General features: G+C 38.4%; 1 protein-coding gene and 1 long non-coding RNA gene across 3 annotated transcripts; one reads left to right on the top strand and one right to left on the bottom strand.

Moving 5' to 3' along the window:
- Nucleotides 1-145: 145 nt before the first annotated feature.
- On the bottom strand, nucleotides 146-3,764 carry LOC145489124 (uncharacterized). The gene is made up of 4 exons (XR_014049565.1): nucleotides 3,645-3,764; nucleotides 2,863-2,999; nucleotides 2,304-2,420; nucleotides 146-862 (listed from the first exon to the last, which is right to left on the bottom strand). It is a non-coding gene; the product is annotated as an uncharacterized LOC145489124 (long non-coding RNA).
- Nucleotides 3,765-14,398: 10,634 nt separating this feature from the next.
- LOC145489117 (syntaxin-8-like) lies at nucleotides 14,399-25,156 on the top strand. 2 transcript variants are annotated; one of them, XM_081468026.1, is made up of 9 exons: nucleotides 14,399-14,489; nucleotides 15,090-15,189; nucleotides 16,444-16,538; nucleotides 17,109-17,162; nucleotides 18,597-18,653; nucleotides 19,030-19,154; nucleotides 20,339-20,431; nucleotides 21,560-21,661; nucleotides 22,212-25,156. In XM_081468026.1, exons 1-9 carry the CDS (start codon nucleotides 14,470-14,472, stop codon nucleotides 22,277-22,279), a joined length of 714 nt encoding a protein of 237 aa, XP_081324152.1. In that variant the 5' UTR covers nucleotides 14,399-14,469; the 3' UTR covers nucleotides 22,280-25,156. The 2 variants fall into 2 exon arrangements, with proteins under 2 accessions (XP_081324152.1, XP_081324151.1); XM_081468025.1 differs by having other exon boundaries at nucleotides 18,597-18,662.
- The last annotated feature ends 915 nt before the right edge of the window (nucleotides 25,157-26,071 follow it).

Below are 26,071 nucleotides of genomic sequence, written 5' to 3'. Positions count from 1 at the left end.
TTAAATTGCATTGCTCTGCATTGAATGTACATTCTGGCAAAAACCGAAACTATTCCTGGAATATTAGTTAACCTCATTGTAACAGTTACAATAAGTTACCGTAGAAACAGTATGACCAGCTTAAAAAAACTTTTACTTTAGCTGTAGCTGCTAATAAATCAAAAACGAGCTCAGTGAGCCCCATTATTTATCATCTAATTTTCATTTACATGATAAGATGCAACGTTTAGCAAAGTTTTAAAACATTGTGCCAGGGAATTCAGAGCCACCTTAAAATTTCGCACAATGTGTGACCTGTAGATTCTTGGCTATTCATCTTTGTTACTGATATCAGGAGGTATTACAAGGCAGAGGGCGATGGGAGGCGAAACATTTTATGGAGCTGGCCTTGTGGAGCTTCACAAATGTAAAAAGGCGCCATGCTGACTTGAAGTATTTTGTAGAGACAATGGTATGTACATTTATCTCAGTTCTTGCAAGTTTGTAATTCCATTTGTCGTCATAGTGTAGAAGCTTTCATCATTTGTGGGCATGGGCTATTTTCCTTTTATTTGATTTTCTCTATTCTTCCCTCAAAGGGCATCGAGCCACGTGGAAATAAGTATAATTTTGAGGTTGTGTTATTCTTTATCGAGACAGAAAAACGATAAAAGGGTGGAGACAGAACAAACCTTTTGAATGATCAGCCTTTATTTATCCCCGTCTAAAATTATTTTTAATCAGGTGCTTACAAGCAAGTCCTGGCTTAAGAATTCCCACATTTAACCAATTACTTCCGCATTTATGTTGTCAGCTAATCATTTCATTGTAACTGAGTTAAGACCATCATTTCAATCATGGAGACAGACGTCATTTCAGTTGTCTGAAAAAGGAAAAAATTGACTTAATTTTAACAGGGTATATAAACAACTCATAGTTTCCATTTGGCGGGAAAATATGCTCGCATTGTCCGAGAAGCGGACAGCTTCCCGAGAGCGTCGCTCGAGGAAAACTGTGAGCTTTGAGGAATAGATATGGTAAAATATCCGAGCATATTTTCGCGATAAATGGAGGCTGTTCTATTATTATCAGGCTAGTATCGCAATACGCGCAGTTTTCAAATTGGGAAATATCACTCGGATATTCCCCAGTTTTAGCTGGGGCATATTCAGTCACGTGAGGCGCTTAGATCAATCGCGTGCGAGCGAAAGTATTTGATGGATTATATATACACTGGAATCCCGATTTCTCAAACCCTCATTTTTCCGAACCTCCCGATAACTCGAAACAAAAGTCATTTCCCTCTACTCAGTCAAACACTGTAATTTTACCTCCGATTTCTCGAACTATCCGATTTTTCGAACCAATTTTTGTTTCCCTTGGGAAACCACTGTATTTACCCCTGTACGGGCATAAATGGCGTGAATAATGAATGAATGAATGAATGCTTTATTTAACGTATACGCTTAGCTTGAGAGCTAGTTTACAGGTATTCCACCTAATAACTAATGAAAACCTAACAACTAAACAACGCTAATATCACAATTCATCAGGTAAAATCACAAATTAAATACTGATTAAAACTATTCAAAACTATTATTACAATATTACCGCCGCAGTCATTTTAAATCATGACATTTAAAATTACCAACAGCTCGTGTGGATTGAATGTAATGTTAACGTCTTCTTGGGTCCAAACTTATGCCATCAAATACACAAGTGAAAAGGATAAAAAGATCCTACAAAGCATAACACAACACGCTAGTAATTTGGGAAGAAAATACAGGATTATAATGATACAGGGGCATCCAACGACCGTTTTCTCTCAAACGCTTTTAAACGCTGTTTTAGGCTATCTGGAGTACTTTTAAAGCTCTGTAGGTTAATTTTAGGTTGCGCTAAAAAAATTTTATCTGTTCGGTTATTCTAGGGAAACCCGAGTATTCTCGAATTTATTAGGGCTTTGTTGTCCATTTCCCGAAAACCTTAGGTCTTATCGCCTCCCGGAAATGATAGCTGACCTATTTTCGGTACCCAAAACGACATTTTTAACAATCCGAAAACAACAGACATCAAATTTCTCATATCACGAAAGTTCGAGGTGACAATCCTCTTAAGAAAATCAGAGGGGATTAAAGGCCTTCCAAACAGATAATTTACCGAAACGATCCGTTGGTTGCCCCTGATGATAGATGCTGAATTTCATGTCAAGACATCAAAATTGCCAGTTGATATTTCTTTGCTTTCACTAGCACTTTTGAATTTTTTTTGTTTATTTCAAGTTAGTAAAATACGATATATCAGTTCATGGGTCAAATCCATACCTTATACCGGACAGCAGCATTTTTCCTGGTAACCCGGACACGACTGCAAATGGCATTCTCCGTTCGGGCAATATTCATTTAATGGCACGCACTTGCCATTGATCGAAGCACAATCCGCTGTGAACAAGAAAACATTGCTCTCGTATGAGTCATGAAAGAAAAGAGCCATAACACAAACAAAACCTGAAAAAAAAAATTTGATTTCAGCTCAGATAACCTAAGTAGCTTTTTTGATCGTGATAAGGGTCGTGTTTTCCATACATTGACGGTGAGATATCGTGTTCATGTAATGTTTCTGGTGTGTCTTTTAGGTGTATTTTCCCGCGCATTTTTCTCCATATCTTTTGACATTCCACATAACTTCCATTTCTCAAGTTGCAGTTGCGAAGCAAAAATATCTGTCCGCAAAGTTGACATTAAATTTCTTAATTTCCTCAGGAAGGCCAGTTAAACTATTTCGAAAGAATCAGGAGAAAGAGAAAAAACTTATCATTTTTAATTTTTGGGTCCATAAAATACTCAGAAATATATTATCCGAGGAACAACTACAGTGACTTACTTCCGACCATTTGTCGTAAGAATGGAGCAGGCATGGCGTTCCTGTGTCGGTTCCCTGGGTGGCGTCCACCCTGCACGGCAACGGTCCCCAAAATAATCAACAACAGACACAAATGAAACTTGGCAGCCATAATCTTCCTGTAACAAACAAACAGCCGTATTCTTTGTAAAAAGAGTTGCTACTCGCTCGAAGTCCTCGAAGTAGCACTGAGAAAGAAGAAAGGAATATACTAGGACAGGAGTATATTTTTGAAAGCTCATTTCTGTCGTTCAAAGGCTTTATTTAATATGAAATGAAGCAACTAAATGCGAACTGCTACAACAAATTGCTTAAATTAAACTACGGTTACAAGTTTTTACAACTACGTAGAAAGGCGACGGGAATTTTCTTCTAATCTGCCATAGCGTTTTATATTTGTTTGCCTATGTTTTCTGTCTTTCTTTCGGTTATACAGACTCGCCTCATAAAATAAGTTCGTATACCGTCGCCCTGCATTGCTCTAGAGTTTTTATCACCAACCAACAAGGGTGAAAAAGCTTTAACACTAAAACATTTTCTACGGAGGTTTTAAATATTGAGTTTACCAGTAAATGGTTTGATTCCCATCCAGCCATCTAAAATATTCTAAGCCTAACGACCTTATTGTTCCATGAAACGAAAGAAGGAAGGACTTTCAACAGGAAACTATTTCTTCCAGTTGCCTGGGCTAGGTTCATGGAATCACAGGCAAATATCATGATAACACCCAGCTGCTAACAATGTTAAATCTACAAACACCAAACCTTATTGCGTTAGAATCTTCTCTTTAGATATCCTCCTTTGAAGTCAGCCTTCCGCGAAACCTTCAGGTTAGCTCTCTGCGTACAACTGATCGTTATCTGCGACTTTGTCTCCTTTCAAGAAGTCCTAAACATGAAACAAATTAGTTTGAGCTGGACAGCTGTCAATTGGAAAAACAGTTTTATTGAAGCTCATGTCACAACTGCTGGGACTTGCGTGCACCTGTTAAGCTTGCAAAGAGCGCATGCCCAACTGCATTCGCCTAGGGTAGGCTTCAAACATTTACTTAATGAAACATTTTTGCCGAACGAGAAAAACTGGAAATATCATGGTAAGAGGAGTTTTGAGAAACGTAAGACCAACCAGGAAGAGTGCCCCGACTATCAAACGTTTTTGCGTTCCCAAAGTCAAGTTCAAGGCTAATGTTGAGCGAAAAAATTACGGACAAAGACCCAGATTTTAAACAAAAGAAGACAAAAGGCTACTTTGTAGGGTTGGCTTGGCAAGTTTGTGATGCGTTACTAAGGGTATCAACTTTTCAGTGCTGAAATTCTATTGATTAAACATGAGACTTAAAATGGTATCGAAATTGCGCTTAACTGTCGTCCATTGTTTAGTGATAATAACCAGTTTCAAACGTACAAAAGATTGATTGATGGATCGAGAGACCAAAGGATCGATCGAATGATTGATTGATTGCTTGCTTGACTGATTGATTGAAATTGAAAACTGGCATGATCTGATTGGCCTTTGGAAAACAGCATCACTTGACACTGGCGGAACTAGGGGGAGGTTGCAGGGGGTGCACACCCCCCCGCTCCCGGAGATGAAGCCTTCTTCTTCGTGTACGCTTTTAAAATTTGTTTACCTCACCAGTCAGTTACGCCATTTCTTAGTGGTGCACCTCTCCTATGAAAAATCCCGGATCCGCCCCTGTGACAGTAAGTTCTGTTTCACCACAGAATAACAACGTATCATGCACCAAGGTATTTAATTATCTTTATTTGCGGATTCTGACGTTAGAAAGACATTGAGCGATAATCCTGTGTGTTCGTCCAATGGTTAATCAGCGAATAGTTCCAACGCGAAACAAGATATACCTAACTGATGACCTAAAATGACCACTTTCCACATTAGAATGGTGTGTTTCTTGGAAGCAATGTACAATGGAATGAAATTGACCTTTCCTGATTTTTTCATCTGTAACTTTTTGCTTAGAGGTGTTTCGTTCCCAATTTTTATAGCCGGTTTTTTCATGAACTACCACAAGACAATTTCAATCTTCATAGCAAGTCAATTGCGTGCATTCTATATTTTAATTTAGGTTTTCGGCTCACCTATATGCAATCTTGTATTCTTCAAAAACCCACAAATGGTTGTCAATAACAGCTTAAATTAAAATTTTCCGCGCATAGAAGACACTGTAACAATAGGTTATCTGTCACATTAGCAAGAGCAATGTTTGTACATTATATTAGTTTTTCAGAGAGCGGAGGCACGTTTTCATAAAATGAAAAGTAATTGCGTACAGACGCTAATTTTCCAACCTTTTAATGTAAAACATAGGGATGTAAAACTAGGATGGTAAAGCAAAAACCCAGGGCATACTAATCTGCATTTTCTAATCTGTCGATACAGAGGACAACTTTGAGCGTAAGAGAACGCTGACAATCCTAACATGGAAACATCTACAAGTCTCCTTTCTTGTCTTTCGTGACCCATCGTGGATCAGATAGCGGCAAAGTTGTGTCATAACCTGCATTTCCTTGTCATTTACGGTACCAAATAGACACCAGCACGGTTTAAAATCACGGCACGAAAAATCGCCTTTACCGCGCGTCAAATGTGTTGTTAAAGGTTTTGTAAAGGTCGCCTTTGCACGCTTTTGACGATCTGTGACGCGAATCAAAGATCATCTGTGAATAAACCTTTACCACCAAATCAAAGGCGTGAAAGGCCGTTTTTACTCACCTTTGAACGCCTGTGTTTTTAGGGTTAAAGGTGATCCTTTGATACGCCTTTGCGAACTGTCAAAGGCGGGTCAAAAGTGTAATCAAATTTGTCTGCGATTCGAGTCAAAGGTTTGCTAAAGACGTGGTCGAAGATGCCTGTGACGCAGGCCAAAGGTTTGTCAGAGGTACTCTGCGCGTTCCGCGCTCGCGCGTCTCGCCCGAACTTCTCGCTCGCGCTCCTCTTTCGCGCTGCGCGACCGTTGATCACGTTTCGCGCGATCCACCTCTTATACGCTTTTTTCTGCTTACTACACTAGCTTTGTAGCTCCGCATACGAAAGATGCAATTAGATCCGTACTCTTGATTTATGTCTGACAAGTTTTGAAGAATATATCAGCTTTAATAAAGTTATTTTGTACCAAACTATTGACAAATGTTAACGGAAAAGCGGCCCGGAAAGATCATTGCGCCTAATTTTAAGAAAATAAATATGTTCAACTTCATCTCAGTTTCAATTTTTTCCCCCGTTTTTATCAAGAGTAAATACCTTCAAGTACCTTACATAAATGTTTTGGGCTTCAAGTTTCAAAAAGCCACGTTACAGGCTTGGTTTCAAACTACAAGTAATGAGACTGATCATAAGGAAAACATTGTTCTGTCTATCGTGAAAACAACAGTCAACAAATCTTCCATGGTACAAAGTGCATTTATCTAACATTGAAGTACTACGGCTAAATTCTCAGTTCCTTAAATTTACTAGACCAGACTAGACAATAGGGAGGACAACCGCAAAATTTCGGGAAAGATATAGCAAACTTCGCACAAAAGTCAACTAGTGTATAAGCGTCCTTTCCAGATGGCACGTACAGTCCGTTGCATGGAACTCCTTATGTTTTGGCAGTTCTCCTTTTCTGCTTCTTGCACTTGCTCATTCTTGCATTATAAGTGGAATGGAATACAGTGTTTTCCACTTCTTTCTCACCAAAGTGGTTAAACTGCCTTGTTGGGGGTCAATGCCAACTAAATCCCCATTATTTCTAGGGAAGACACATTTTGACAAAGTCTAAGGCGTTGACGAAATTAATCAATGCATCTTCACTGGATAAGTCCATCCTGTCGACCACTGCTTGTCCGCATTTGTCTAAACAGAAGCAAACAGACAAAAACGTTGGAAATGAATATTAAGGGTGAATCTTGGCATTGAACTATTCCTTAAAGTTTGCCTATAGCTTTTGCTAATATCACATTAATAAAACGTGACCAATCAGATCATTACTCCTCCTTCGAATAGTTTGTGCTTCTGTCAATAGTAGCCTTTTTTCTGTATTTCTCTCCACTCTACTCAGAGATTTGGTCACACAGGTATGTCATTAAGAGCCAGTTTAACAAGCTAATTTCACCAGCTGAACAAGGGTTATCCCCAGCTAGAATTTCATAAGAGAACAAAGACTTGGGGTCATTTTAAAAGTGTACAGCTTGGCACAAATAAACAAAAAGCCTAGAGCCAGTTTACCAGTCCATCTGTCTGCCTGTCTCTTAAAGACATCTTACAGACCTCTTACAACAAAGATCTTTTATGGTTGCAGAATAGCAATCTAAAAATCAACAAATCTGACATAAACTGTGACAAGAAATGAGGAATACACACACCTTTGGGAATATTGCTGTTCCTGTGTAATTTCCACAGATCTCTTCATGTTCAGTGGCGTAATCTTTTTCCTTATTTTCCTTGTAGATCATAATATTATGTGAAAAGGAGCATATAAACATATCAAAATAATTGCACATTTGATTAGTAAACAGTTAGCAACTACTTGTACACTTTTTTCCACTGAAAAAAATTCCTGAAATTAAATGATTTAACAAATATGGGACATGCCTGCATGGAATTGCATGGCTCATTCATTGAAACAAAAATCCAGTCCAAGATGATGAATACAACCACTATGATTCCCAGTGCAGCCGCATCTCATAGAGGGAAATGGCTATTATCCAGTCAAATTTGCCAACAAAATTTTAAATTGAGTAAAAGCAAATAAATGTCTTTGTCAATTTTCTTTTACTAAGTTATTATCAAATCCTCTACGCCTTAAATTTTCTACTGATCCCATCAATAGTTATGAATTAATCATATTATTAATTTTGCTTGGAAAAATTTGGTTTGGAAACCTGATGGCCAAATCAAAACAGTCGATATTGCAGACAACCACTCAAAATGTAGATTCAAAACTCAGCTTTTACCAGTCAAAAACCAACATTTCCTGAGACTGGTTTGCAACATTCTGCAACTTTGATTCATTTACCAAAAAGATTCCCACCCCTTGCATGTTTTCAATAACATTTTAATTACTTAATTTTCATCCAGGTGAGCCAGTTGATGTATTTGTCCCTTAAGAAAGACAACATTTCCTTACTTGCCCTTAAATGAACCAAAAGGAAACAACTTTTTTTTTCACAGAGTGAGACTGTAATAAAAATGATCAATTAAAATAACATTAATAAGCTATAGCCAGGTTTTCAAAATCTATTTATATCCTTTCTTTACTGGAAAAAGATATTAAAAGTTGTGGCTGAAGAAATTATAAGATGGTCTATGCTACAACATATAGAAATAACAAATGAATATTCCAGCCTTTTACTTACCAAAATGTTCTGATGTTTGCACACTTTGGAGCATTGCATGATTTAACTGCATCTGCGTTGACTATGAGCTACAGAGTTGTATATTGTATCCTCTCCCAGAATTTATTCTGTTAATTTCTTCAGTTCTTCTAGAGTGGCTAGCTGAAGGATAAAAACAACATTCATAAGCAAATTTCCACTAGTCACATATTTATTGGCATTTAATTGTCTACTGCTCAAAAGACCAAGACATGAAACTCTAAAACTACTGGTATTGTCCAGAGAGGTCGCATAATAATATTATTATGGGGTCAGCTTTTTAATTTGCAACTAATGGCAAGTTTGATTTTTTATCAAACATTGTAACAATTTCACCTATTAACAGATAAGCTGGATTATGTGTACTAAAGGCATCCGTGGTCGAGTGTCAATTGATACCCTTGATCGATCCTCTAAATCGACTCTCTATCAACACCCGATCAATACTCAATCAACACTCCATTGACACCTCGGTTGACACTCAATCTACATTTCTATTACTCAGTTTTGCAAATGTCACAGGGTAGGTGCATTTGATCACCTGGTATGACACCATTCTTAGCCCAGGAGACAGTTCAAAATGTCAAATGCCTGGCAGGTTCGGGGTGGGGCGGGGGGGATGGTTGGGTAGGAGATAGTGGAGTTCCAAATGACTGATCCATAAGCCTGATACAACAAACATCAAAACATATTTTTACTACAATTGCTACTGATCTCGCTCTCTCAGTGATCAAAATTTGTTGTGGACTCACTCAACTGCGCTTCGTGAGTCCACAACATTTTGACCACTGTGATGGTGCGTATCATTGTCGATAAGAGTACAGACCACACTAAACCACATGCAATTTGTTAAATTCAACCCAGTGAAGTCATTTATCAACATTAATGAACAAACATCATCATAATTTCAACTGTGGCAACAAACAGAGCTTTTTTTCAATAGAATGGTAACTAGAGACAAAAGCAGAAACTTATCCATAGATTAAATTTTCAGAGTCAACAACTCTTTTAATGGTATAATGAATATGATAATTAAGTCAGGTCGTGATGGATTGTCATGCATGGCTGACTGAGTTTTTCCTTCAATGCAAATTTCCTTTATATTTACATGAGCTTTCTTTCAAGGGAATTGTTTAAGCTCAGAAATTACCAGAGGCATTGTGCACAACCATTTATACGTAAATAGAGTTAAGTTTAAGCTTAATTATTAAGTTACGTTTATTTCAAGCACTGATCATGCTAAAATCTATGCTATGACAGACACTTCAATTTAATGCACAAGACTTGACTGAGTGAGAAAAAAAAATTATCTTTGTCAACGTTTGTAAATAAGTATATGTGAATTGAAAATAAAGTTTGGTCTTTCTTAACGAAGAGCTTTGCCGATCAACTGTGATTCAGTCAAGTGCAATTAACCTTCGACCAAATTGTTTTCACTGCCGAGGATCTGCCTTGCCATAAATATACGCAATTCACAGCTCTTTATGTAGCCATTGCTGCGTTTAATTTACTTTTTAAACTCCGTTATTCTCTGAACATTGAAAACAAATGAACGAAATTCAGAGACTTACCTTTTCCTGGTCCAAAACACAACGAAAATTTCACCAAAGCCGCCATAATGAAGCCAAATGAAGAAAAATGTCTGCTTTCCTCACAGCCGACTTCGTTGACCTTTATTCCGATTGGCCAGAAAAATGCGGGAAGCCGCTGGCAGCCGCGTTTTCCCGCTGTTTTCGAGTTGTTTCCTTGTGCCACCTCCAGGTCAAGTGAAAACTTTTTTATTAAAAAAAAACACATTGACAAAAAAGCAAGCTTTCATTTTATGGTTAAAACAGCAAAAAATACGAAAACGCAGGTTATTAGGGCGTTAAAAGCGGACTCGCAAGATATGGCCATATTTGACCTCGCCTTTGACATGACATGACGTAGGATCAAAGTTGTACAAAGCCATGCCGCCTTTGAACGCCTTTGACATAAGAGATCAAAGGTATGCAAAGCCGTGGTGTCTTTGAACGCCTTTAACGCGCGTCAAAACTGTAGTCAAAGTTATTGACATGTTTGACCTCGCCTTTGGCAGGGATCAAATGTATGGCAAATCCATAAGATATTTGATTCCCCCTTTGACGTGGGTCAAAGGTGGAGTCAAAGTTAAGATCAAATTTGCCCTCCTCTTTGTCATGGATCAAATGTATCGGCAAAGCCATGACATTTTTGACACACATTTGACGCGCGTCAAAGTTTGGATCAAAGCTATGATCATATTTGACTTCGACTTTGATCAGGATCAAATTTAGAGTAAATCCAATTTTTCGTGCCGTGAATTAACTCGGTTTGATTCGCTAACCTCTGACGCATTTCCTCGACTGAACAAGACTGACAGGCACATCGCGTTCACACACCAATAATAGAGAATAAATATAACAGGCCCGAGTCCAACTGCACTACCTGGTGGTTCTTGTGACCCGAATAAACAGTTCCTGTTTTCAAAACCCAGGAGAAACATTTCAGAAAGATCACCATTTTGAACTCGTTTAAATCTGTTAGGCGTCACGCCTTCCTAAAATCAATCGGTAAACAAACCTTTTGAAGAATCCTCAAAATGAATTTAGGATAAGCCTCGATCATTATCAATTTGCGGTTTGTTTTACGCGACAGCAAAAAAAAGGCGAGAGGAAACTGAGGATACTTTTCGTTTCAACATGTCTTTCTTTCTCACGTCAGAATTTGCAAATTAAAGGTAACTTTAAAAATACCTTGGTGGAAGACACGCTGTTATTTGAGCGCAAATATATAACATTTGGCTTTAAGTACCTTCGTATCGTTTCAAAGCGAAGGAAAACCTCCAATGCTGTGGGGATGCCATCTTTGGTATTTTAATATCACTGAATATTTAATACTGATCAACGAAGCAAAGGAGCTTTTGCCCTCGCTATGTTTTAATATATTTCGAAACTTTAACTTTAATAGGCGTTTCAAGAAGAGACAAATGTCCCCTGCCCAAACAATATTAAATTGAATGAACGGCAGAGAAACGAGCAGCCGAGCGAGTACAAAGCAAACGAACGCCCGCCCTGGACACAACGCAACCGAACAAACAGACGGTCGAAAGTGCAGACAGACGCTCCCCGCCCAAAAAACAAAAATGAGTTTAGACCCCAAAAATTTAGATTCATTCAGTTTGTCTATCACTGTCAAAGATATCCAATACGGAATATGTAGAACAACGTCAAAATTCGAGAAGAATTTTCAAAAATTGGCCGTTGCATTACACGTTTTCTATAGAATACAAGTTGGTATTTTGTAAAGAACGGCAAAGAAATGATGTAAGAATTATAACGTACGAGCACGCAGCCATTGTACTCCTAGCCGTTGCCGTTGTGGTTTAAAATCCCTAAAACCAAATGATCGGCAAAATAATGAAAAGCCAAACGTACACCGGCAAAGCAAACGAAAGCCCAACGGAACAAAAAGACGGCATCTGTGCTATGAAACGTCTTTTGGAAATTATAACAGACGAAACAGGCATATGAAGCACTTTTTTCACTTTTGTTTTGGTCACAACTGTCACATGCGGTATAGTTTTCTAAACATTTCCAAGATTAGTTTTACACATTGTTGGTTTCTCTGTGGTTTGAAAACGCGATTCAAGTGGTCAGCGGGGGGCTAAAATGGCGGAGTACGAACATAGCAGCCATAGCGGGTCGCCATAGCGGGTGCTAGACTAAGCATAGAAATTGAAAATTCATAATATTGATTGTTTGGTTACTAAAAAATGGAACTAATGAAAAAGGTTGCAATTTGTTTAAGCAGGCTTTTTTAATAGCCTGAAAAGTAACGTAAAGATTTTGGGAAGCTACTTTTTGAGAAATTTCAGTTGAGCATCTTTTTTAAAACTTTGTAGGATATTAGGAATAGCCCTGGCTAGCAAGGAACTACGACTGCTGTTGCTTACTGTACATCGTTAACGCTTGTATGACGACTTTATCAACTCGTATCTTATCAAGATGATTTTTTTGTCGAAAGAGAGCTACACGAAGAGAAAGTCCGATTGGAGCTGGAGTGCGGTTGGAAACCGGGTTGCAGAGATAATCAACAAACTGATGAAAGAACTGAAGCAAGGCTAGGTTGCGTCGTATTTTATTCGCGATTATGATGTGCTAACCATCCCTAGCTGAATAACTTTATTTTATCGCTTTATTATCCAACTGCAGCGAACACTGTCCAACTAACAGTGCAAATATACAGCGATATTGTACAGTAGAAAACCTGCTTGCCGGACAGGTCGGCGCGCGCACGCAAAACCGTCACACTCTCCCTCTTTCATTGATAAATTTATTGACTACAGCAGTTGGATAATAAATCTCTCATTAGATGTTTTGGTGTGTAGTACGGCTGTATATTTTTACTCGTTGTTTGTAGTTTGACTCGCCCTACGGGCTCGTCAAAATACGGCACAACTCGTAAAAATATACAGCGATACTACACCAAAATATCTAATAAGATATATTTATTACCAAGAGTTTGGAGGAATGCTACCTGTCTCGAACCCAACCGGGTTCGCACCCCTGAACTATAAAGAGACGGACATTGGGGTTTGCGGTATTGCGGTATTGGACAATTTTTCTTGCGGTATTTCGCTAAATTCAATCTCGAAATGCGGTATTGCGGTATTCTCCGAACCTACGGGATGCGGTTTTTTAGCATTTTGAACGGTATTAAAAATTATTCTCCTAGTCCTCCAACGTTTCCCGAGCCTTTTCCAGTTTCCGGTTTCTCTTGCAGTCTCGGATTGAACATTCCCAATGAAACTTGTCTCTCGTGGTAACGGTAAACTGAAATTCCTTGCGTCGCAATCGTAAAAGGGTATGTTATTTTTTTTTAATTATTAGCCAACACGCCAATGGAGGTTACCAGAAGCATATGCTTCTAATGTTACTTATTTTGTCTAAATCGAAAATTACCTGACCTAAAGTTCATCAAAAAATTCTTAATTGTTATTTCCGTTTTATTTGCTCTGTGCTTTATCATACAGAGTAGTAGTTTCGGTATGACATCGGATTTCCACTCGGCATTGAAGTATTGTGGAATTTAGCGATTTTTTTTGTGATATTGCGGTATTTGCCCAATTTTTTTGCGTTATTGCGGTGTTCAGAATAGTTAACATGTTTTGTGTGATTTTGTTTCATTATGCCCACAATGTTGTCTTTTTTACAAGGTAGGAGAGAGATAAATTATAAACACTTGATCGCAAGTTGAAAAATGTGGGTGCGAACTCGGTGGGTGGGAACTCGCTTGGGTGCCGAACTCGCTTGGGTACGAAACCCCCATGGCTGTCCGACTGACTGGCTGAAAAAAAAAAACAGAATAATTGTGTGAGTTCTTTTCTTGCGAGTTTATGGACCCCGACTCCGTCTCGGTCCATAAACACGAAAAAAAAGAACTTGGCCAATATCCAACCATCTTGACCTCACACTTGGTCAATAACCCATACTTCTCGCCTTTCTATTTTATTTACTCTTCGCTAATTTTCCTAGTGTAATGTATTTATATTATAACGTTTTTAATTAGCTTATGATGGACTGGCCCGCTTAGACTAGCACCAGCTTCTGAGGGCCAGGACAACTGTAACAATATAAGTTGACAAACGAAAATAAAGATTCCTGTTTTTATTGTTGTCATATCTTTTGTCTTTGAAGAAGCCATGGCTTCTGTGAGTGAACCTTCAGTAGCAGAAAGCAGCCGAAATGTACGCTATGTACATCTCAAGCGAATAAATCGTGAGACAAACGATATTAGCCATATATTACAGCTTGAACACTGGATGCAAGTGAACATGGATGGTTGCCAAGTTAGAATTAACACCACGGAACGAGGGTTAATTGATTCAATTGAGCCCTTCACGAAAGTGAAATAATGTCAAATCTACCCATGTGCTATCAGTGATCATCACTCATCAGTCTATCATCTTGGTGGGAAGAAAGGATTAACATTAAATTAAAAAAAAAAAAAAAAAAAAAAAGAAAGGATTTGGTAAATTTTGCCATTGCGGTAAAACATTCTTATTGTGTCTGCTGTTCTGTTTTCAGCCTTCCTATCAGAGGGCGGTTTTTGATTTAGATTAGGTTTGGACCTGATTAGACCTAATTCGGACGCATTGCACACCTATTAACTTGCGGAAGGCCTGGGCACTGAGCAAGAAACCGACAAATCCAAGATGGCGCTCGGAGATACTTGGTAAGTTCGAAGGGTTTTTCATCTTTTTTTCCAACAGACATGATCCACAAATACTTGCTAATGATCCCTGTTTAAGGAAACGTATCTGATAACGTACATTTGGTGGGCAGTCTCTGTGATCTCGATCACTGATGACACGGTAGACCCTAGTTAATCATAAATTTACCCGGAACCAGCATCATCTGACTCAATCTATCGATTTGTTGTTGATTTGCACTGGTGTATGACCTAGTGGTGGTAGTTATGGGATGCAAAAACTTAATACAGCACTTTATTTGCTTCCTAATTTTGAAGAAAGGCATTAGATGCAGTTTTAGTGTGTTGTAGTCTGATATGTCAGTCAGGCTGAGGGCGAGATGACTGACTTTTCAAGTGAATCACAATATTACATCACATGATCGTCACGACACTGTTTCCAAGATCCCCTCCACTATGTTAAAATCCTTAAGTGTCTCATTCTTTGCTAACAGCAGATTTTGTTAAATTGTTGTCAGGTGGCATTGTCATTTGATGTCAAAATTTATTCTTATAAGCATACATGTAAGCTTGACTTTCAGTGTTTTATTTTTTTTTATTTATTTATTTTTTTTCTCATCATAGGCTTAGCGAATTTAAAACTGTTGAGAAGTATGGCCAGGATATTATGGAAAAAATTAATGAGAGAAACCAAATACGGCGCAATGGAGGAAATTATTCCAAGGTAATCCTGACATCTATTCAGGCTTCAGTGAATCACTGAGTTGAGGCCTTATGCTGAGGCAATGTGATCCTGTTACGGTTTGGAAAGGAGCGGGGGGGAGGAGGGCAGGGGAGGACTCGATAAATTTCTTGCTCCAAAAGGTGGTTATTAGAGAAGGGCTATATTTTAGGGGGTTTACTAGTACTAAGAGAAAATAGAGTGGTTTTCCATTGAGAATCATAGAACCAAAACCAAGGTAATCAATCTGGTCAATCTCAACAGACACAGTCAATCTACTGAACCAGTCAAATCCTGAAGCAAATACATGTAGCTAACATAAAACCCAGGAGAATTTTTGTGAGCGAATCACAATTTGCTTCGGTTTCACTTGATAATCACCTGTATCAACTGTTAATAAAAATCAGTTAATTACTGACAGGGGCTGGCCAAGAGCTACTTTATTATCTGAAATAGTTTCTTCAGACAAGTAGTTCTGACTTGCCATATATTATTTAGAAAATAGCCCAAACAAAATATGCACAGTGATTGGTTTAAAATCGTGTTTCTATTAAACAATTAGATCATGAGCTCGAGATTTCTATCTCATGATAGTTGACTCGGGAGCAAATAATCTAATTGTTTTACTATAAATCTACTAGTTGTTAGAAAATTGAATCTAAATCCTCTTGAAAGACACTTCGAAAACACAAAGAAGCAGTCCCCAGTGCATTCTGCTACACTACTCACTATCTACAACAGAGTAGATAGTGAGTAGCATAGCCAATCAGAGAACGTCATTCGTGATAGAACGCTATTAGATTTACACTAAAATGCAATAGAAACGCAGAGCTAGCACAAGCTGTTGATGCAAAATGGCTTGAGCAAAGAGAATTTACATTTCAATGATCAAAGTACATGTAAACAAGTTGTTTTTCTTTTTTTCGTCACAGTATTTTCTAAAAGAAATAGAAAACATGTTCTCCATGTTTCTATCGAGTCATAGAAACACTTGTGAAAGTTTGGGAGAGCTCAAAAAAGCTGTGAAAACAATCACCTGATGGCTCGTGTTCCCACAGCATTTCTCATTCTCCGAAACTTTCACTCATGTTGCTATAACCCGATAGAAACACGGTACATTTTTTCTATTTCTTAAATATTGAATGATATTCATTATGTGATACTATGATTCTTACATCATTCTATTCATGGACAATAGAAGCTACACCTGTAACTATAACTTACTAGAGCCCTCTTTTTCTGTGCTTTATTTGTCAGGTCCAGTCTGATGTAAGGATAATGTTAAAGACCTTTTCTAGAGATCTCAACAACTTGAAGCAATCCCTCTTGCGAGCATCAAATTCATATCAAGTGTATCCTTTTCTGCAGACAAGTCAGTAAGGATCCATGTAGCTTTGTTCTCTAAAATCCCAGAGCCTGACCAATTTAAAGCTTATTCATACAGAGCGATATAAAGAGTTTACCAAGGTTTTGTTTCTTTTCTTTTAAACTTTTTTGTGCATCATGTATTGAAGCAACCTGCTACATTCCAAAGTCCTGTGAAAAACTAGAATACACTAATTTATTCCAACAATTAAAAGGGGAAGACAGGGTTGTTGTTAAGGGTTGTTGTTAAAGGCTGTAACCCATAACATCTGTTATGGCTGAGTATGCTTGATTTTCCCTTGGTGCTACAGTTCAAATTACTTGTTGTTGATAGAATTCACCCAGAAAGTTTCGAGTTTGCTATGGGTGTGGAGAAAAAGGTCACCAGTGGCTCAAAACTTAATGACAGCCCTGGGGAGGTGTGTGACCCAAATGAACCTTGACTGTAAATTTAAGAAGTTTCTCACCAATATCATCTCATATTGTAACCTTATTTCTGTATGTCTGCCATAAAATTTAGTGCTTTTTGTTGGCATAATTCCTTAATCGATATATAGTACAGAGAGAGAAGTTGACAGAAGACAAAACATGTTAGACCAGCTGATAACCAAGTAAGTATTATTTTTAAAAGACCATAGAATCTACACATGTAGCAGCTCTGGTTCAAAGCCCCATTGTAACCCCATAGATAATGGTATTAAGGCATAAAGGTGATTAAAAGTCTGTAAATAGCACCTAGTGGCCCACAAGGTCAGCATTTACCTCTGGTTTCTGTAGCATGGGACAACTAGGAGCATTTCTACTCCCCCCTGGATTGGATGCTTGTCCATCACAGGGTTACCACTCCCTCCTCAGCATTTATTTTGCTGGTAGTTGTTTATAGTTCTGGTTAGAGAGTGGCACTGTGAGATTACACTCTCTTGCCCAGGAACATAACGAAATTGCCGGTACCTTTGTTTGTATGGCACAACCCTGGACTGTGTGATCCATAGTCCAGTGCACTTACCATTGGGTGACCACATCCTTCTGTGGAGATAATATCCCCTGTTTTTATTTCCTTTACTGTCTTGCATATTCTTCTATCAGATATTACAATATGATACCACTAGCATAACTCTTACAGATAGTATTCCCGATATTGTATGGTCCCATGTACAAGAAAACTCCTTCTTTAATTGATCCATCTGTGTCAAGTAGTCCTATCAAAGGTTATTTCCCAACAAAATAGTTCTCAACTGATATCATCCCACTTTGGCACAGTGTTTAACCGTGATAACCTCTGACATGTTCAGATAAATGATCTTCGTACATTCACCTGTATATCTTTGCCATCTACCGGTTCATCATGTTACCAGTTACACTCTTGTACCTGTGGGCTTGATAGCTCAGTTGGTAGACCACTACACTGGTACTGCAGGGCTCATGGGATCGGCTTCTGCTAAGTGTGAATTTGTATGTCAGGCTCCACATGTGTATCTTCACAACTGCTTGTTTAATAAGTTACGTAGACTACACAACTGCAATCATCTCTCGTCTCTTTAAATCTTAATTAAATAAATATATACAGGTGTGTTGCTTGCATTCAATTGTGTATTGGTACTTTGAGGCAGCGTGGCTGAGTGTTTTAGGGTGCTGGTGTAGTAATCCCGAGGTCATGGGTTTAAGACCTCCACCAAGCCACTAGCAGGATTGGTTTCTCGGTAGTCCCAAGTTCAAATCCTCAGTCATGCTTTGTAAATAACCAACTGGTCTGCCTCCTGCCAGTTGGGATTTTTAACTATGTTACATTTATTTGAAATATTTGTTTCCTTTGTTTCAGTGGCATGCCTGTAAACTAGCTAAGCTCAGTGCTTGTACAGCGAAGTGCATGACCACTATAAATAAGATTTACAATCACGAAGAGTCTTTTATACAATGTATCTCTTCATGTCTTTCACTGCAAAAAATTCCTGGGGAAAATGTTTGGGATTTTACTGTTAATAGCTAATATCATGGAACATTTAACAATTTTGGATTATACTTGCTTTACCTCGATTGTCTTCTAGAGAAAGACAAATGAATGCTGCATTCCAACAAGAGGCAGGCCAAAGCGATTTTGGAAGGTGGGAGAGGTTTGGACTGAATTATTGTTGACCTTTTTGCATGTTTTTAGCATAATGGGATTAACAGACATTATGCATGTTGGATTATTTCAAATGCAAACTAATTAACCAAAAATATAGCATAACAAACAAACTAGCAAACTGGTTAAACCTCGACTTTGAAGTGCAAATGTCATCATTGAATGAATTCCCAAATTTGCAAAGATAAAAGGAATATCCACATGAAAAAGTGTGAGGGTGTACCCCCCATATCCCCCACCTCTTGGGTGACTGGTGGTAAGCGAAGTCAGTTGTTTCAACCATTACCATGTTATTTCTGCTACTCAAAATTCAAGGAAAGGTTCTAGCTTAGAAAACAGTCTTTTTCTTGTCACAGGAGTTCATTACTGGCGACAGATCCAAGGGGACGAGACACCAATCCTTTTGATGAACCAGAGGCCTTCCCTGATAACAATATGTCTGTTGACGACATGAGGAGACAGCAACAACAAATTATTGCAGGTATTTCATGTAACGTACCACTGAGAGCTTTTCAATGACGTTTGCTACCAGGAAGTGTGTAAGTTTTAGAGTTTAGTTAATAGGGAAATGTTTAGAAGCAGGGGATATCCTGGTGAAAATCTTTCAAGGATCCTCAAGGATCTTTGTGGATCTTCTTAACAGGATGATCTTACTCAAGTTCCTCAATGATCCTTGCCAAGATCTTAAAGTTTCTTTAAGGATATTTACAATTCTTGCCAGGATCTTCAAAGATGTCGACTAAAATCCTCAAGGTACGTCAAAGATGTTGCTCAAAGGCCTTAGAGGATCCTTGCAAAGCCTTGAAATCTGACCCTTGCCATTAAGGATCTTTAGAATGTCTTTGAAGCTCTTGCATGTTCCTAAAAGATTCTGCAAATCTTTCTGCCAGAGATTTTCTGGAGTTTTTGCAGGCTTGCTTGCACCATGCATGCAAACTAGAAAGTGCTGCTCTGTAGTTAGGGGCTAGTGGATTTTTCTCTTTTTTCTTGCTTTTAGTTGACACATAGTGAGTTTGCATACAAACATTAATGCTGCTGTGTTCATGCAGTTGATTTTTTGTTATTTTAGTCAGTAAATATCAAATATTCAGCAGCAGAGTGGAGGCACATTGGCCTCATGGTTAGTGTGTTCAACTCTAGATTGAGCGGTCTGCGTTTGAGCCCTGGCGGGGACATTGTGTGGTGTTCTTGGGCAAGACACTTTACTCACACATTGCCTCTCTCAACCCAGGTTTACAAATGGGTACCAGCAAACTTAATGCTGGGGGTAACCCTGCGATGGATATAAGTATTCCATCCAGAGGAAGTAGAAATATCCCTATTCACTTCATGCTACAGAAACCAAGATAAGCTACAGCCTGATGGGTTACTTGTCTCACATGGAGACTTAACCTTTACCTTACCATTCCAAGGCAGAAGTTGAACATTCTGTCAACTTCTTCCACAACCATCTAGATTTGGCTGAATATTAACTGCACTTTGTTCTTAAAGGACCTGCAGTGGTGTAGGTTCTTTTTTCATTGCAATGAACACAGATGAACAATAAATATTGACTGTTGAAACAACCAGTCTGAGCAACAGTAGACTGCAAATGCACAAAAACTAATTCTAACACAACTAATTCTACAATTATAATTTATTCTTGTCTTTTTCTTCTGACAACAGAACAAGATCAAGGATTAGAAGCTCTTTCAGGAATTATTCAAAGACAGAAAGTTATGGGACAAGCCATATCAGATGAAGTTGATGCACATAATGGTCAGTTAAGCTTTGAAGCCTTTGTTTGACTACAATGAAATTATGCTAAGTAGATAGGACACACTCTGATGGTAAAATTATCTAATTTATTTACCCTCAAAACATGGAAGAGCTGTGATGAAATCGTAATACAGTGTTTGCTTGTCCATCAAGACTGAATAAGAATTTGGCATTTTGTTTTTTGTGGAGGGAGGAAACCAGAGAACCCAGAGAAAAACCCTCAGCAAGGACAATGATGGGCCACATTGGTGGGAGGTGGGCTCTCTCACCACTGTGTCACCTCTGTTCCCCAGAAGCGTTTCAATGTTGTTTTGTATGTATTAACATGGGTATAATGTCTGAAGACCTGCTGGGAATCTCAGTCCTGGGGGAGGAGAACTCCCATATCAAAAGATATGGGAAAAGGTGCTCGTTGGAAATTTAAACATCTAAGAGGTACCAAGATCCCGTTTTGTGGGTGTGGCTTGGATTTTTTTCACCCCTAAGTGGTACCAATTCTAGAACAATACAGTAACTGACACGTTCACAATTTTGAGTAGTGATAAAGACGATTGAATCGAGTACCTTCTTCTTGTTTGTAAAATATCTCCTGTTATTTTTTTTGTTTTTGCTTTTTTTTGGCTCAATACCCTAAAAGGTATCCTGAAAGCTTGTGCTGTGTACTTTTTTGAGGCTGAACACCCGAACAGGAACCAAAACAGCTTTTTTAACCCCTAAAAGGTACAGCAAGCACCCCATCCTTTTTATAGCTGTTCCCCCTTCCGCATCTCGGTATTGGTCAAAATTACAAGATGCCTGATTCTTATTGGCACGGTGGCCTCATGGTAAGTGTGCTCGACTCTGGATCGAGCAGCCCGAGTTCGATCCGTGGACAGGGACGTTACATTGTGCTCTTGGGCAAGACACTTTACTCTCGCAATGCCTCTTCACCCAGGTGTATAAATGGATGCCGGCAAATTTAATGCTGGGAGTTACCCTGGGATGGACTAGCATCCCATCCAGGGGGGAGTAGAAATACTTCTAGTCGTTTTCTGATACAGAACCCGGAATAACCTCCGGCCTGATGGGCCACTTGTCCCCTATGCAGACTTTACCATACCTTACCTTTACCGTTACCTTTACCTACAGAAATACTCGACGACATAGACAATCGAATGGATCAAACCAACCAGCGTCTTATCAAGGAAACAACGCATGTGAAAAGAGTGACAGCAAAATCTTCTACCTGTGGTGAGTCTCAAACGTAATAATTCCCAAAGCAAAGTCAGAGAAATACAGTGGAACCCTGTTAATCCAGTCACCAACAGGCCTCAAAAATCTGGCCGTATTAACGGGGTGGCCGTATTAAACGGGTTCTTTAAATGAAAATGACTGACTGAGCCCTTGTTCGGGCCAGAATAAAGTGGCCATAATAACGATAACGGCGGTATTAACAGGGTGACCGTAAAGCGGGGTTCCACTACAGGTATGCATCCTTTTGTAGTTTTTGAATCGTTATTTCACTTAAAAAAGAGAATTTGTTGACTTAGTGTTCTATCACTGTTAAGTTTCCCTTGAAATAACCTGTAACATGTCATGTTTTCAACTCTGTTTCAAACCTGCCAAGAAAATCCTGTCTAATCATTCATATAGATCAGGAGGAGGGGAGAGAAATCACTTAAAAGGTGAATTATTAAACCTGGGCAACATTACTTGACGGATGGCTGTAATTAATTGGTATAACTATATGTTATTAACTAATTAATAGTTCATTAATTTTTCGTTTTTATTTTCTTTTTAGGAATGCTGGTGGTTATTGTTTTATTGATTATCGTGATCATTGTTGTGGCTGTTGTGCCAAAGCCTTAATCATTCACATTGTCCTAATCAATGTTTCTCTTTGAATCAACATAATATAAAATAACTAATAAGCAGTGAACCAGGGCTCGAAAAAAACTTGATTTCCAGCTTGCCCTTGGGACAGGCAGCTCTCAAATTTTACTTGCCCCAGGCAAGTCTAAGTTTGCTTTTTTAATGATTTAGTTGGCAGACGACTTGCTTGATCCCTTGCCCATCGGGCAAGTGAGAATGAAAAGTTACTCTCCCAGAAGGAAAATCTACTTGTCCGTGACAATGGGACGGCACTTTTTTCGAGCCCTTACAATGCATTTCTACCGCAATCATCTACATCCCCCAACTTTCCTTTTTGACTAAAAGAATTATGAATATATTTATCTGAAAATTAAGTAAAACTTCATGCATATAATCCCTAAAATAACTTTAGGTATACATGAAGTAAAATTACTAAAAAGAAATCTGGAATGAAATAACCTGATTTTACTGTGATTGTTTAGCAACATTAAGAAACCCACAAGAAACAAAAACAAGAATTTCGTGAAGTAGTTTTATTCAATCTGATATCTAGATATACTATAAGAGTACTCCCAGAGCGAATCTTCATGCTATTAAAACACGCTAGAAAAATAAGAAATTAGTTAGATGGCAAGCACAGAAAAAGTCCTAGAAACTAAATCATAAGATTACTTTATTAATTTGGTTTGGGAATATTTCATGCTATTTTTTCAAAATTTTTGATATTTACATAAATTGTTTGAGAATGTTTTTCCATCCAATGAGCAAATGCTACTATTTAGAATTGCCTGGTGCATTTATGGAGAATTGGAAGTACTCTGAGCCACACACACTTTCAAGTTCTCTCAAATTCTTTAACTTGTTTACTTAAAGCTGTGAACTGTTTGTTGTGTGAAAATGAACTCCTGAAACGTCTTCCACGTGAGGCTAAGCATAACTCGAAGGAAAACGTGGAACTGGCGACAGCAAGCACAAGAGTACACATTGCAAAAAAATTCGTACGTTAAAATTTTGGACCTCTTATTTCGGGCGTTTAATTTTCCGACACTTTACCTCATTTCGGACAAATTTCGAAGAAACAATTCGTACACTTTGTTAAAACGTACCTATCGTAAATTTGCGCCAACAAAACACGAATTAGACTGAAACAACATCTGTGAAAATGATAGTTTTATTGCATCCTATTAGTTTTACAGATTGACCCACGAGAAAATAACATGCATTATATCAAACTGTTACGAATCTCAAGCAGTGTCTCAATTAGAGTTCACTCCATGAAGTAAACTAAGAGTTTGGTAGCTACTTAAAAATTTCATCTTGCGCTGTAAATATTTCGGACGTTTGAAATTTCGGACACTTTGTGTCCGAAATGTTGTTTGCAAGTAATGTATGCTGATGTTGAAGGGGGGGGGGGGGGAGCTGGGGTGTGACCGGTGGTGAGCGCGGCTGAACATGTCCAAGCGCGGGAAAAATCTGACTGGTGGCTAACACAGTGGAACCTCGTTAACACGGTCACCAACGGGCCATGAAAATTCGTCCGTATTAACGGGATAGGGTCAAATTTCATGACTGGTCTCTTTTAAGTGGCGTCTTGACAGACACCAAAAAATTGCACTTCTAAACAACCGTTCTGTAATAAGCATTCGAAATCCTGGTGTAATTTTTTAAAAAGATGAAACTTCAATCAGTACATACAACTTTGGAAAGATGCCCATAACTAGTTCGAGTGGCCGTATTAACGGAGTTGGGATTTCAGAATGTGGTCTTTGGCAGTATCAACGCGGTTTTCTTATAAGAAAATGTATAGGCGTTAAGCCGGGACAAAAAAGATTGGCCGTAATTAAGACTGAGGTGACTGTATTTATAACGAGGTGACCCCAAAGCGGGGTTCCACTGTGTTAAACTTGTAACCGTGTATAACTAGAAACCGTGTAACCAATTGCAAGCGCGAGAGAACATATAACTGTCATTAATAGAAAATGGTGCTAAAAAGTATTGAATGCAATTTAAGAAAAAAATAATCCGTGTCACAAGCGTTGAAATTTGCAATCGTTTGCCCGTGACCTCTTACTTTTCATCTGATTGGCTATAAAGGAAAAATGAACGACGTATACCTTACGTGTATGTAATAAGAGAGATGTTAGAAAATTTTGTAAGCGTCTTGTACCACAACGTGGTTTGAGTCATGTAATTACAACAAGAAATAAATAAGACGATAGTTCTATTTTAGTAAATAAAGAGACTTAATAGGGTTTTGACTAAGTGATCAGAGGGATCAGATCTCAGAAGGACGAGATGTTTGCTTTTAAGCTCACGTTTTTGTGTTACAACATTTGCATGCGCGCCCAAACTATTTCTGTGCGCAGGGGCCATCTGCGCCCCCACCCCCCGATTGTGAGAAAGACATGAAAGTGAGTTGTAAGATTGTGTGTTTGCTCAATGCAAAATCATTAAATGTTCCCAACATGGAACAATAAGGCATCACTAACTGGTTACCTAAGCAAAGTACACTGGTATGAAACTGACCTTTGAAAAACAGGCGTTTTCCGTTGCAATAGTGACAATTAAGGGGTTTTTTTTGAAATGATCAATTTCGTGGATAAGATTGACACATTTCCACCAAGGAATTTCATTATTTCGTCAATATCTAGTTGAGTTAAAATTGGAATGTGCAAGAAAAAATCGGTGTAAATAATCTCGGGAAGTCCAATTAGAATCTTCAGTTCAGTAGAAACATTTCCAGCCAATTTCATTTGGCGACAGCATTTTCTGTTTCTCCTCTCTACGATTCACTGAAATATCCGCTTAAAATCGATTCTTGGACTGCAGGATAGAATATTTAAGATATTATATCGTTGTCAACGTGTAAACACTTTATACCCGCCAATCCTCTCCCGATAAGTTGGCTGAATTTTCCCGCGAGAATTTCGTTTTAAACGTCACTCTAAAACAAAAACTGAGTATCCTTAGTTCCCTCGTCGTTTTTTGCTGTCACGTAAAACAAACTGCAAATTGATCATGATCGAAGCCTATCGTAAATTCATTTTGAGTATGTTTCAAACAGTTTGTTTATATCGTTGATTTTAGTAAGGCGTGACGCTTAGCAGATTGAAAGGCGTTCACAATGTGGACTTTCTTGAAGTGTTCCTCCTTGGTTTTGAAAACATGAACTGTTTTTCCGGTTTACGAAAATCACCAAGTAGAGCAGTTGGACTTAAGCCTGTTATATTTATTCTTCCATCATTGGTGTGCAAACGAGATACAGTATGTCTCTTCTTCTTGTCAGTCTTGTTCGAGGAAATGCGTCAGAGGTTAGCGAATCAACATCAGTTAATTTTAAACCGTGCTGGTGTTCATGTAGTACTGTAAATGACAAGGAAATGCAGGTTATGACACAACTTTGCCGCTATCTGATCCACGATGGGTCACGAAAGACAAGAAAGGAGACTTGCAAATGTATCTATATTCGGGTTTTCAGCGTTCTCTTCCGTTCAAAGTTTTCCTTTACATCGACATATTAGAAAATGCCAAGATTATTATTATATCTCTCAGTTACTACGCTCGCTGGGATTGGTCAATTTAACGGCCCGCTAAAATTTATAGCTTTTTTTGTTGCCAAAAAGTTTCGTGATTTATTACCAAGTGTTCTTAACTTTAAAGGCAAGTACAAGTTTAAAACTCTCTTTTACTTTAAATTGTGTATTAAAACGTGCTAACGACTTAACAACGATTTTAAATTGACTTGCTTTGCTTTCGACGTGCTTCAAAAATCTGAAGCCGTTCCTCGTC

The sequence above is a fragment of the Orbicella franksi genome, chromosome 6 (genome assembly GCF_964199315.1).
Source record: "Orbicella franksi chromosome 6, jaOrbFran1.1, whole genome shotgun sequence".
Lineage (NCBI taxonomy): Eukaryota > Metazoa > Cnidaria > Anthozoa > Scleractinia > Merulinidae > Orbicella > Orbicella franksi.
Note: the sequence above shows the minus strand (reverse complement) of the source record. Positions and strands in the feature narration are given on the sequence as shown.

Bases quoted from the DNA above. Each gene is read 5' to 3' on its own strand.
- LOC145489117 (XM_081468025.1), top strand. From the start codon at position 14,470: ATGGCGCTCGGAGATACTTG. The intron at 15,190-16,443 runs GTAATCCTGACA...TTTATTTGTCAG, and splicing joins ATGGAGGAAATTATTCCAAG to GTCCAGTCTGATGTAAGGAT. The intron at 19,155-20,338 runs GTATTTCATGTA...TTCTGACAACAG, and splicing joins GCAACAACAAATTATTGCAG to AACAAGATCAAGGATTAGAA.